The 12,819-nt window shown below is 42.4% G+C and overlaps 1 protein-coding gene across 9 annotated transcripts in view; it reads right to left on the bottom strand.

Moving 5' to 3' along the window:
- ARHGAP12 (Rho GTPase activating protein 12) overlaps positions 1–11,375 on the bottom strand; it is a 75,303-nt gene extending 63,928 nt beyond the window's left edge. For all 9 annotated transcript variants that reach the window (XR_009724982.1, XR_009724984.1, XM_061350282.1 and 6 more), the window contains exons 1-2: positions 11,229–11,375; positions 5,495–6,243 (exon numbers count right to left, since the gene is read on the bottom strand). Coding sequence is in view for 7 of the 9 variants with exons in the window: in XM_061350282.1 (XP_061206266.1) it covers positions 5,495–6,157 (663 nt within the window). In the remaining 2 variants the exon portion in view is untranslated. The remainder of the gene's footprint in view (positions 1–5,494; positions 6,244–11,228) is intronic.
- Between the last annotated feature and the right edge of the window lie 1,444 nt (positions 11,376–12,819).

The following is a 12,819-nucleotide window of genomic DNA, read 5'->3' as shown; positions in this document are numbered from 1 at the left end:
AGAAAATGCAGGTGGAACAGCAGACCTCAAAAATCATATTGCACATTAGAAATTATATTTTTCTAGATGAAAAGAAAGAATAAACAATTCCATATTATGACTGTTATTCCTTAAGAACTAAGCTTGAGCTTTGCTTGAGATAGTAAGAGGTTCTACCAGGATGAAAGACACAGGTTCGTTGGGCAAATGAATGAAAAGGAAAGGGGGGGGGGGGGGGGGGGATACGAAAAAAAAAAAAGAAAAAAGAAAAGAAAGCATGAAATTTTTTATAATAGAAGCAATGTAAAAGCCATTTATTTTAGAAGTTTAATGTTTGACCAGCAAGAAGGCAGTCTAACACTAATGATTTGGCACCAGTCCTTCACCTAAGTGATAGTGTCAAGAGCACCAAGACCTCCACAAGACATGCTCTCACATCTTCTACAGAAAGGCAAAGTAAAAAGAGTTTACTCAGTTAAGGTTATAGCAATCCCACAGAAACTACAGAGGTAAAGGCAGAAAGATCTCTCTGCAAGATCTCTACTCCTCAATTAATCAAAGCAAAACACCCGTCCTAGCGATAATCCCCTTTAGTGCTTCACAGTTTATGCAATAGTCAATTACTAAAGAGGATGAAAGATAGAACAATCTTTGCAAATAGGTCACTGTCTATATTTATGATGATTCAAACTAGCCTGCTATTAAAAGTAACTTTTCATAAGCATAAATAGTAACATTAAAACAGTTCATGTATTTTATTCTTAAACACATTCCCTGTCTGCAATGACAGAACAAGTTACACTCAACAGAAACAAAGTTACTTCACATAGGTGAAATACATTAGCATTGCTGAAAGCTGATTTCAATTTCTGTCTGTAACAACTTCATTCCAAAGCACCATATTTTGTAAAGGTGACACCTAACCATTCTTGATGTGATCTCTGAACTTACCCAAATCTTGCTCCATCTGTACACCTTCTTTCTCAAAACTCAGATTTTACCTGCAAACACTGCCCAAAGCTCCTTTTCAAGACCACTTTTAATGTCTTCCACTTTTGCTTCAACTTTTCTTTCCTGTTCACGTAACTCTTAACGCCCAGCTGAGCACTCCTGAACATTCAATTCCAATTCTACATGCAGTTACTGTCTCCACCAGAGACTGAAATTCAGTTAAATTGGACCTTGTTTCCTCTCAAGCCCTACTTTCCCTAATTACCTCCAACCTTCCTACAGTTCAAGTCCATAAACTGTCACCTGATTCTTACAATGCCTTACGCACAAGAGCTGCACCCAGTAGTTGGAATAGTTTTGCGTTAAATGTCAACAATACTCATTACTCAGTCCTGACCTTTCCCTTGACCAGATCATTTGTTTACATCTTCACTCACAAATTCTTCATCTCACACTGTCACATTTTTCCTTTCATATAATATTTCAGCTGCTACAAAAATTCTTCCTTTATGCAGCACTTTGAAAGCTCTGGATCTTCCAGTATTTCCACAGACAGTGAGCCTGAGCCAGAGATTGTACAGCTGCAGAACCTGCACTTCATTACCGGAAAGGAGAAGGAAGATAATCTTCAGAGAATAAATAATGTAACTTCCTCGTATAAGTACCTCATCACAGAAAAACTTCATCTCATATATTTCTATTCAGGATACTGAAAATACACTGAAGGTTGGGCTAAGGCTGAATACTAGCAGCTCTAAACCCCCCTTCCCAAAATCACATACACAAAGACATTATTATTAACGTTATCCTAGCTGCTAATCTTACAAATTTAAGGGAAAACACCTGTAGCTTAGAGTTTATTATAATGCAGAGTGCATAAACTGATCTCCACAGCAGGCAGGGGAGGGAGAACCACAGTCAGCCTTGTGAAGTGAAATCCTTTTTATGCGTGAAAGCCAGGAACTTGATGTTCTCGCTACAGACTAAGAGCAATAAAAAACAGCTTTCTGAGCCATTAATTTCTGCACAGCTGATTTCTACTAAACAATGCTCATTATTGAAAGAATTCTAAAAAGCCCACAAGGCTGTTCCAGTGAGAAGGCTAGCACTCCAAATATCTAGACTGAGCTAACGGTGACATCAGTGCTACTACAGCTCTAATCCCTATGGTTACTAAATGTCAAACATTCTCATTGTATTTAAAGAGCCTATGATTGTGCACGATGGCATTAAGTTACTTCACAGTTTTAAAATCAGACAACTGCAAGGCACAGTGAGCACCCGCACTCTTGTCACCCAAGACCACAATAATGGCAAATTATTCAGTGACATCAGCCAAACTGCCATGCTTTTTCCACAGCCAAAATGTAGCATTTTTAGGACCTGAAATTTTTAAGCACTGTGAAAACTCCCATCTTCAGACCTTCCATAACCCAGTGAAGCCTACAGATATGTGCATGGCTGTCCCACACAAATACAAACTTATTTGTGAACTGTAGCAATGAGTCAAATATATTTGTGAGGGTGGGAGGAAAGAGAAAAGTGAAGAGTACATGTGACTGTGACAGCAGTCACAAAGTCCAGTGGAAACTGAGCAGCAAGCCATCTAGTTCTTCCTGTTTGACAAAAGACACCCATGTAACATTAATTTCATCTGCTTTACAGAAGGAGATGCATTAACCTATAGTGAACACAACAGAAGGAATCATCTTAACATACAATATAAACTCTAGTGTGGTGAACTGTTTAAAGTAGGATATATTCTAAACATTTCCTAGTATTTTCATGCTTTCCATGGCAATTGATTAGTATGGCATAGATGGACTACTACACATGCTACTGAAAAAAAGAAACCCTAATAATGATTTTATCCTTTCAAGTTTCAAGTGGCTCATATCTACTACAGTGAGATAAGACACTACTGTACAGAAGATGCAAGAAAATTGATTAATCTTTATACTGCATAAGAAACAAATTATAAAAATAAATTCAGTAATCCTATTTATTCCTTAGTATTTGGGAGTGTTGTTAAAATTGACATAAAAATACAAATAGTAGACACATGAGAGAGTCAGCGTTCAACACTGTCCCACACAACATCCTTGTCTCTAAATTGGAAAGACATCAATTTGATAGGTGGACCACTCGGTGGGTAACGAGCTAGCTGGATGGCCATACACAGAGTTGTGGTCAATGGCTCCGTGTCCAGCTGGAGACCTGTAACAAGTGGTGTCCCTCAGGGATCAGTGTTGGGGCCGGTCTTGTTCAACCTCTTTGTCAATGACATGGACAGTGGGATTGAGCTGTGACTAAGCTGTGTGGTTCAGTTAATATGCTGGAGGGAAGGAATGCCATCCAGAGGGACCTTGACACGCTCATAAGGTGGGCTGATGTCAACCTCATGAAGTTTAACCACGACAAGTGCAAGGTCCTACACCTGAGTCGGAGCAATCCCAGGCACAGCTACAGGTTGGGCAGGGAAGAGATTCAGAGCAGCCCTGCGGGGAAGGACTTGGGGGTGCTGGTCGATGAGAAAATGAATATGAGCCAGCTTCAGTGTGCGCTTGCAGCCCAGAAAGCCAACTGTATCCTGGGCTGCATCAAAAGGAGCGTGACCAGCAGGTCAAAGGAGGTGATCCTGCCCTTCTACTCTGCTCTCATGGGAGTATCGTGTACAGTTCTGGTGTCCTCAACATAAAAAGGACATGGAACTGATGGAACAAGTCCAGAGGAGGGCCACGAGAATGATCAGGGGACTGGAGCACCTCCCGTATAAAGATAGGCTGAGAAAGTTGGGACTGTTCAGCCTGAAGAAGAAAAGGCTGTATAGAGACCTCATAGCAGCCTTCCAGTATCTGAAGGGGGCCTCTAAGGATGCTGGGGAGGGACTCTTCATTAGGGACTGTAGTGGTAGGACAAGGGGTAATGGGTTCAAATTTAAACAGGGGAAGTTCAGGTTGGATATAAGGAAGAAATTCTTTCCTGTTAGGGTGGTGAGGCACTGGAATAGGTTGCCCAGGGAAGCTGTGAATGCTCCATCCCTGGCAGCATTCAAAGCCAGGCGGGATAGAGCCTTGGGTGGCATGGTTTAGTGTGAGGTGTCCCTGTCCATGGCAGGGGAGTTGGAACTAGATGATCTTAAGGTCCTTTCCAACTCTAACTATTCTATGGTTTTATTCTATGATTCTATGAAGTCCCATAGCTAAAGAAACTCTGAATTTCCAGAATAAGGCCAAGAGTAGAGCAGAATATCGAAAAAACTACTGATTCTGAGTATTTCAATAAAAATACATGAGCTCATACAATTCAAGACTACGTAAATCACCCAATCAATACTGTATCTTTAAGATCTTCCCACAATCACTCATTAACTAAGCAGCCTTGTCTTAATTGTGCCTTATAAGCAAAGTACTGATTCACAGGTCTCCATGATATGTTTTATTTCTAAAGTTAGCATCAACTTTTATTTGAATATCACACTCGAGTGAGTGCCTTTGACACTCTGAATACATGCTGCAAGTGGGATTTTACTATAAGGATCAGTTTGTACCCAAGCAACAACAGTTTCACATTACAGAGTAAAAAAGTTCAAGGCTAGGGAGCTTTTAACCTTAGAATTTAACTAATTTAGTATCTCCCTAGACAAAGATGGCAAGTGGGGGTGTCTCAGTGGGGGACATTATCTGTATACAGACACACAGTACTATTATGTGTATGTACACATACATTACTGGTTCAAGAACCAACCTGGATTACAATAGACTAATTACCAGAAATGACCTGATTATCTAAGGCAGAGTGCTAATCTTTCATTGGGGGTGGGGAGGCCTGTAAAAGAACAAGAAAAAAAATTAAAGAAGTGAGAGAAATCTCCTTACTATGTAAAAGGGCCATCAATGCTCAGTTTGAGCCTAACGTGGGAGTACATCATTCCTGAGATTTTTCCATATTAATTAACAAACTCACATGTTTTGAGTTTTAATCCAGAGTAAAATCATGAGAAGCAGCACTGGCAAGGCTGACTGATTATAAGAAGAGTTTACAAATAAAATACCCAAGCCAGAAATTAAACTCCATATAAATCTTAAGTACCATTTTTAAACTATTAAACCTACTAATACACCAATTTACAACTCTCAAGCTATCTATACACATATGTACAAAAAGATGACAATAACTAGCACTATTATCTCAACAAGCAGAAAGTGAGGAGTTATAGAAGTAGGCTCCCTTCCTCTGGAAAAAAAAAATATAACCCAAATTCAGTGCCATCTCAAAACAATAAAGAATGAACAAAAGTATTTCTGTAACATTCAATCACAGGATAACGTAAACAGAATTAATCTCCAAGCAAAGTATTTCTGCAAGAAATAGTTACGAACATCAACTATTTAGACTTTTTATAACCAGTTCATGCTGATAAGAAATTTTTACTTAAACTGATTTTATTAGGAATAATTCTGAAAACAGTAGCAAGCAATTATGGCAATAAGGACACAAAAGGAAAACAAAAAAAAACACACACACACAAATTTGCAGGGACTATTTTGGCTTTTCAGCTTACCTGCACTTGCTCTGTGGAGCTACTACTGAGTTCATCTCCAGACTCTGAATCTTGGTGAATTTTTTCTGAGCCTTCTCCTGCTGAATCACAAGACTGTTCATGCAAAAAGCTGGTCTTCTCTATTTCCAAAAACTCTGGACATGGGAAATGACCCATGGAGATGGTTCTAAACTGATTAGAAACCTTGGGAGACTGCAACTCATTGTTAGGTTTTCCATTGTTTTGGGTAAGGTCCAGACTCAAACCAGGAGTTTGACTATTGTTTGGTCCCAGATTTTGATTGGCATCTCGAACTAAGCAAGACACTTGAACTGGAGAAGATTTTCCAAAACTAGAAAGCTCTGGTGACTTATTCACATTTTCTGTTGATCTCTGTAATCCATGTGTCAACTTCAAAGTGTTATTTGGCAGAATGCTTGCCTGTTTAACTGGTGGCATCAGTGCTTTCCGTGGTATTTCCTTCACATACTGTGCTGGCACATAAAAGGGTTTGGAATTTTCATCTCTTTTGACTTGCCACCAATCATCATTAGTCTTTTTCACCAAGATGTATTTCTCCCCTTGCTTAATCACAATTTTCTTGTCCTTGGCCTCATACTCATAGTCGTACTCCACTTCAATGTACAACTGTCCTGGAAGGATCTTCCCACCTTTATCAGCCATTTCTATTTGACAAGATTTCACCTTCTCAGGCAAAAGGTAAGCCACATTCTGTTTCTGAAGCGTTATTTTGCTGTTAACAATCAGAGCTGTAAGAAAAAAAAAAGAAAAACACATACCTATATATGTAATAAAGTAATTGTTTAAGAGCCCTTTAGATGAAAATAATTTAAAAAATAAACCTGTAACCTTGGCTATTCAATTTAGGCCAACATGGGACTAATTAATCAATGGGAATTGCAAGATTTTCAGATACTTTTCTCATCAATGAAACAGAAAGTCAGTAGAACAATTCAGTCACTGATTTAACCCTCCTTTTCACACATTTTTCCTGCTATCCAGTGGCTCATTAAGCCTGTTTCTGCTACTAAATAAGGTTGATTGATCATCAGGGGCCTTGAGGGGGGGGTTGACTAGTCTGAGTATATCTCCTACTTACCCACAGGCTTAATTTCCACACAGAACTGTGTTACTACTTTGGTTTTAATCAAAATATTCACAAGAAGAGTATTATTACTTGCTTATTTTGATTCTTCTTTCAATTAATTAAAGAGTCCCTTCAGAGTGCTCAGAATTCCATGCAAAATCCTTTAAATCTTCCTCCAGTGCTACACCACAATAATCAGGTTTAGCACAGGCTGACAGTCTTTGGCCCAGGTGCACGTGCTGCACACCCTATAGGGCCTGCTAACCTTCACCGAGCCAGAGAAGGTACCTGACCCACGTTGTCAGAGGCTGCAGATCATGTTGCCTCTGCATCTAGCTGTTGTCTACTAAATAGGTGGTATAATAACTTTCTAATTTATTTCTTTAAATTGCTAGTATAACACAGACACAGAATTTTATCTATAACCATAGTAGCATGAGATAAAAGAACTCAATGCTTCCAAGATACTTTGGTTTCAGTGATTTAAATACTGCATATTTACTTTGCTCTTAAATGAGCTTTTGGGGGTATTTACCTTACAGAAAACCTGAATTAACCAAGACTTTAAGGGCTACAACAGAAGCACACACCCAAAAAAAAAAAAGAAACAGAACTATGAACCAAACCAAAATTGATTAATAAATACTACATTAACATTTTGAAATACAATTTAAGCATTTTATAATCCAGACAACCACCACTGTATCTGCACCTGTGGACTACAAATTCTCTCTAACCATACATCAATGTCCCAATTCATGAGTGTGTAAGCGCTAGTCTTGCCAACTTACACTAAACACAACAGTACATTACCATGAAAGATAGGATTTCTTGATCTTGAAAAAGCATGCAAGTAAAGGGAAAAATCTCTAGCATTCAAACAGAACCTGGGAGAATTCAAGTAAAATGCTGCCACATTTAATCTATTATAAAGATCAACAATTTTTTTTTTAATGCATGTTTCATGAATGAGAAAAAAAATATGTAGGAACTTGCAGCTCTGCAAGTTAAGACTTTGTGATGAGATCTGTAGCATTTACCCTGCCACAGAGTGGAACTAATGCAATTCCATGCAGGCACACACATGCAAGTGAACTCAGCTACCCTCAACAGGGCTAGGGACAGAAACCACAACAAAAAAGGACTTCTGGGGAGAGCTGAAGCAGAAAGCCTAACAGTTTTTCAGTTTTTCCTTCACTATTTCTGCTCTTTGGTTTGAGTCTTATAAAAAAAAAAAAAAATGCATTTCCTACATAACTTGTTAGAAAAAGAAGCTAAAGAGCTCAAGTATGATGCCAAGACAGAAGTCCTCATCTTAAAACTGTCTCTCTCCCACAGTCTCATCTTCTTTTCCTTCCAAGAAGCATTTCCTACAGGTAACTTGAAAGCTACCCTCATTTACAAGATTCTAAATGCAATCACAAGGTCAGACTTACAATTTTATCAAGGACTTGTCAGGAGGAATGATGATACCACATTCAACAAAGCTGACAGTAGGAAGACAAAGCAGCAGAAAAGAATTCTGGTGCTCCTTTCTGGTGTTTACTCCCTCTGTCATGAAATGGCACATCAAAATTCACAGCATTATAGTCTATTTACAGCCTCAGTACAAAACAACTTGCTTGCCTACTGTTCTACATAAATAGGTATTTTAAGCATAGCCCTGCAGTTGTTTAGCAATTGTCACAGAAGGTAAACATGAACAAATGGCAGCTATTCCCACTCTCTTCCTAGTTTTGGAACCTCTGCCATGCGAATGTTATTTTTTTCCTTGTTACTAAAGCGGACTCCTTCCAACAAGTCTTCAAAAGCTGCTACCAGCCCCTTTCACAGCTTCAAGGTCATATACGGGAAAAATGTAAGCGTTTCCAAGTTTCAGTATACCTCTAAGGTTTGCTACCTTGGAAGCTGAAATGTAGGACCCATTTACACTCTTTTTTTTCCTTCTCCCATACAGAAACCAAAAAGAGCAAAAGCCTGTGGTTTCCCACAGGGATACCAAGTGTTTAAAAGCTTGGCTTTTTCATTTCTCTTTTGCCAATTCCATATAACTATTTGTTGAGAATGCATGTTTAACATAGCTTTAAGACAGATTCTGTAAATTGCATTTTATGCTTAAAAAAAAAACAAACAGAATTTTGATAAATACAAGTCAAATAACAGTAGATACAAAAAAATGCCTCTATCCACTTCTGAAGTCAGTTTTGCAACCTCATCCCTTTCCAAAACAAAATGAAAGAATGAAACAACAAAAATAAGCTGCATGATTTTTGTTCTTTCATCCAAGCTGCAAAATTATCAAGTCAATAGCAAACATTTGGTAATGTTGAGCATACGATCAAAAAGAGACAGGCTGTGTTCTGTATTTGGCCTGAACACTAAAACAGTTTTGTAAACAGATCACATCATCAGGATCAAGCAAGGCTGTAATTCCCTGCCTCAGCAGAGAGAACCAAAGATACCTATGGTATAGGTGGGAAACCTTTCTCAGCAAGTCAACATTAACCCTGCAGGTCTGCAAATAGCTACCCCTGCCTTGATTCCACAGATCCAAACCTATTAAGTTTTAGTTGGTTTGAATTCTTTTAATTCAGCCATTGTGCTACAGAAGGTAGACTGCCTGTACCCTAAGCACAGCCCACAGGGCAGCTAATTGTGATGTCCTCCAGCAGCACATCACCGCCTGGCAGCACTCACCTGAACTGCATAGCCATATGCTGAACTGACCCTAAAACGGTCTTCCAGAAGCATGTCCCTAGCACATACAAGCATCGAATCACAAGTATGGCCAAAGGTGATACAGAACCACAGAGTAGTTACAGCTGGAAAGGATCATCTAGTTCCAGCCCCCTGCCATGGACACCTTCCTCTAGACCAGGTTGCTCAAAGACCCGTCCAACCTGGCCTTGAACACTGCCAGGGATGGGGCAGCCACAGCTTCTCTGGGCTACCTGTGCCAGTGTCTCACCACCCTCATAGTAAAATATTTCTTCCTAATAGCTAATCTAATACATACATGTCATATTAGATAAAATCACCCCTAGCTTCAACTTCAACATTATCCTAGAACTCAAGACCAAAAATAGGCATCAGGAGGCACACAATAAGTGCTTGGTATCTCTGTTTTGAAACTATCAGAAACTGTTATCTTCTGATCTAGAACCAGGTAACTGAGACTTGAGATGTACTAAAAAGGCATTTTGCTATTTCTTTTATTTTCTTCTCAGAAAAATCCTTACCATGGCTATAAAATTGTTACTTGTTTTATAATACAAACAGATGATAAGATACTAAAAATGCCACCAAGGATATTAACCAATCGCCTTAAAATTCTTCGTGTGACCTTGTTCACGGTGTCCTACAAAGCAGCAGCAGTTGACTTGTGTAATCTTTTTCCATTTTCAGCATCAAACTTCACCCACCACTGAAATGAACCCTTCCGCAGTGCTGATACAGAAATAAACTCTATTACAGAAGCTAAATGAGGATAAATTCTTAACAGTTCAGGCCAGATGAGACACCCTGACTGCAGCTCACTGCGTTCTGTGATTCTGCTTCTCCCTGGGCAGTCTTAGGGGCTCGAGCTGCACTGCATGACCACTAACTGAGAGAGTGGTCCCACCATAACCTTGCCAAAATTCGACTTTGTTCCTACCTTCCTGCATGAGGAGCACCCCTCTTCATTCATCACAACTAACTTCTCAGCTAATACTTTCACGCAGACAACCAACCCTCACCGCTGTCTGCAAATCATGCATCTAAAGCATGCAAAAGTTGTGTAAAAATAGATGCAAATGCAAACAACAGATAGAGACAAAGCGCAACGCCTCAGCTTAATACTTTACTGCTTCCTCAGAAATTACTAACACGGGTTAGAAATCGAGCACCAGTTCCAAATAAACTGGCTTCCCCCGGATCACACGTCCTTTAAAAATTAAAGGCATAATAAGTAACCACTTAATAATTGCCTATGACTCAGAGCACTGAACAAGCTATGCCTTTCAAACACAGCTGTCGGGACAACTTCTCCAGCCACCGCCGCAGCTCCCGCACCTTGTCGCGCCCTCGGCACATCACCACCCCACCTGCTCCCCGCTGCGGGCTTCTACCGAGTCCTGGGCTCCACGGAGGGCAGCAAACCCGTGCCACCCACCGCAGCCAAACCTCCCCACGATAACCCACGGCTGCCCCCCCACCGGTCACCGGGGCCGCCCGGGGAAGGCCGCGCCGCCCCCCTTTGTTCCCCACCGGCCCCACAGGTGAGCGGCGCTGCGCACACACGGCAGGTCGGGCGGCGCGGCCCGGCCCCGGCAGCGCCCAGGTGCAGACCTGCCTCCCGGCGCCGCCGCCAGCCCGGCGCTCCCGACGGCGACTGTGGAGCGAAACCGCCGCGGGGGGCGTCGCGGGGCGGCACCGCCCAGACCCCCACCAGAGGCGCGGCGCGAGGGACGATCCCCGGGAGAGGGCGGGCGGGCAGTGCTGGGGTGGGGTGGGCCAGGGCCGCTGGGAGCCGGCGAGGTCGTGCCCTCCGCAGAGACTCCCTGTGCTGCCCGATTGTCCCAGCGCCGCCGCCGCCACGCTCCTCCCCGCGCCCGCCGACTTCCTCCTCCCCGCCGCGGAGCCAAGAGACACGGCACTGCCCCTCACCTGCTCCGACGCCCCAGCCAGGCCCGGGGCCCGCTCCAGTTCGCGCTTGCTGCTGCGACTGCTCCCACTCCCCGCCCGCCCCGCGCCGAGTGTCAGCTCCGGGGCACGGCGGCGTCACCGCTCCCCCGTCACGTGCCGGGGGCGGGGCGCGACGGAGGTGGGGGGTGTGGCAGGGGGAGGCGGGCGCCGCTCACACCGAGCCCCGCCGGTCCGGTCCGCCCCGCCCCGCGCAGCGCTGCTGCCGCGGTGGGTGGTGTACCCGGGGCTGATGGTGCTTAGCGGCCCCTGAGGCTGCTATGGGGAAAGGATCGGCGGGTGGCTGAGCCCCGGCCCCTCGCCGGCTCCAGAGTTGAGTTTTGGGGCCCCAGGCAGCGCTGGGCATGGCGGGGGTCGGGGGCTGGTGCTGCCGCCCTCTCACCGAAACAAGAGCTCAAGGAGAGGCTAGTGCTGGTCCTGGCCCCCAGAGAGCGGGTTGCTCATAATTTCAGGTCGGTGAGCGTGACCCAGGTTAGTCGTCTGTTGTGCTGTCCGTCTTTGTTAGAGCCTGCTAAAGTAATCCAGTGCCAGAGTGATAAGATCACTTTCTAATTCACATGGTAATGTGGAATATCTAGGCCTTTCTGCCGTAATAAAAAGAACAGATGGAAAGCAAAAACCACAACACTTTCTCGTTGCAAACGGGGGTTTGAGTGTTGAATAGTTGAAAACTGAAGAAACCACAATTCCTAAATAGTCTGACCAAAAAGAAACAGTAAGAGATAGTCCTATCCGGCTGTTCTAATTTGCTTGCTATCTCATATTAGTAAAAGTAGCCAAGAATCCAGTTTAGACATACTTATGTGGCCTTCACAGCATTTCCGCATTGTAAGTAATCTTTCTCTTTTAAAAAACAAAAATGGTATCTAGTCCTCGTAGTTGCAAAGATAATTTTGAATGCATAAAGTAACTGTAACTGATAGAGTGGTATCTGAATGAATCTGCAAACATCCTGACACAATGGCGCTGAGATGTGTAAACTGTCCGTGCTCCATTAATCTAATCAAGACTAATGTTGGTCCTAACTCTTTCTTTGATTATTTTAACACACAGAAGAAGGAAGAAGACGGTAAAATCCTCAAAAAGTGGGAAGAACAGGTTTGCTGAAGGGAAAGAAAGGCAATGGAAAGAGACCTGAGGAGTGCAAGGAACAGAAAGAGAGAAACGAAACTGAGACTCTATTTGAGGAAGGGATAGAAATTGATAGATGCTGAACACGTGGACACATTCATATTGAATGATATTTGCAACATCAGTATTTCCTTGATGGCTTGTATTAGGAGGCATATGACAACATGCAAGACAAGTACTAAACACTGCAAATGCCTTAAAGCTTTGCTTCGGTGTGTCTTAGCCTGAATAGGTTATGAAAATACCCCCTCAACACCAAGATAGTTAGACCTTGGGCTGTCTGTCCACAAAACACATTATTAAAATTCTGTTGATGTGGTGAGGCTGATACCCCTGTCACACCTTTGTGTTCAGCAGCTTTTCACAGTCAGGAAAAATAGACCAGAGGCTAGTATTTCTGTTATAAGCGAATTCTCTATATAGC

The sequence above is a fragment of the Neopsephotus bourkii genome, unplaced genomic scaffold (assembly GCF_033783945.1).
Source record: "Neopsephotus bourkii isolate Nb327-2 ecotype Australia unplaced genomic scaffold, CSIRO-AGI_Nbou_v1 NB_53, whole genome shotgun sequence".
Taxonomy (NCBI): domain Eukaryota; kingdom Metazoa; phylum Chordata; class Aves; order Psittaciformes; family Psittacidae; genus Neopsephotus; species Neopsephotus bourkii.
This window is presented reverse-complemented; position numbering and strand designations above follow the sequence as displayed.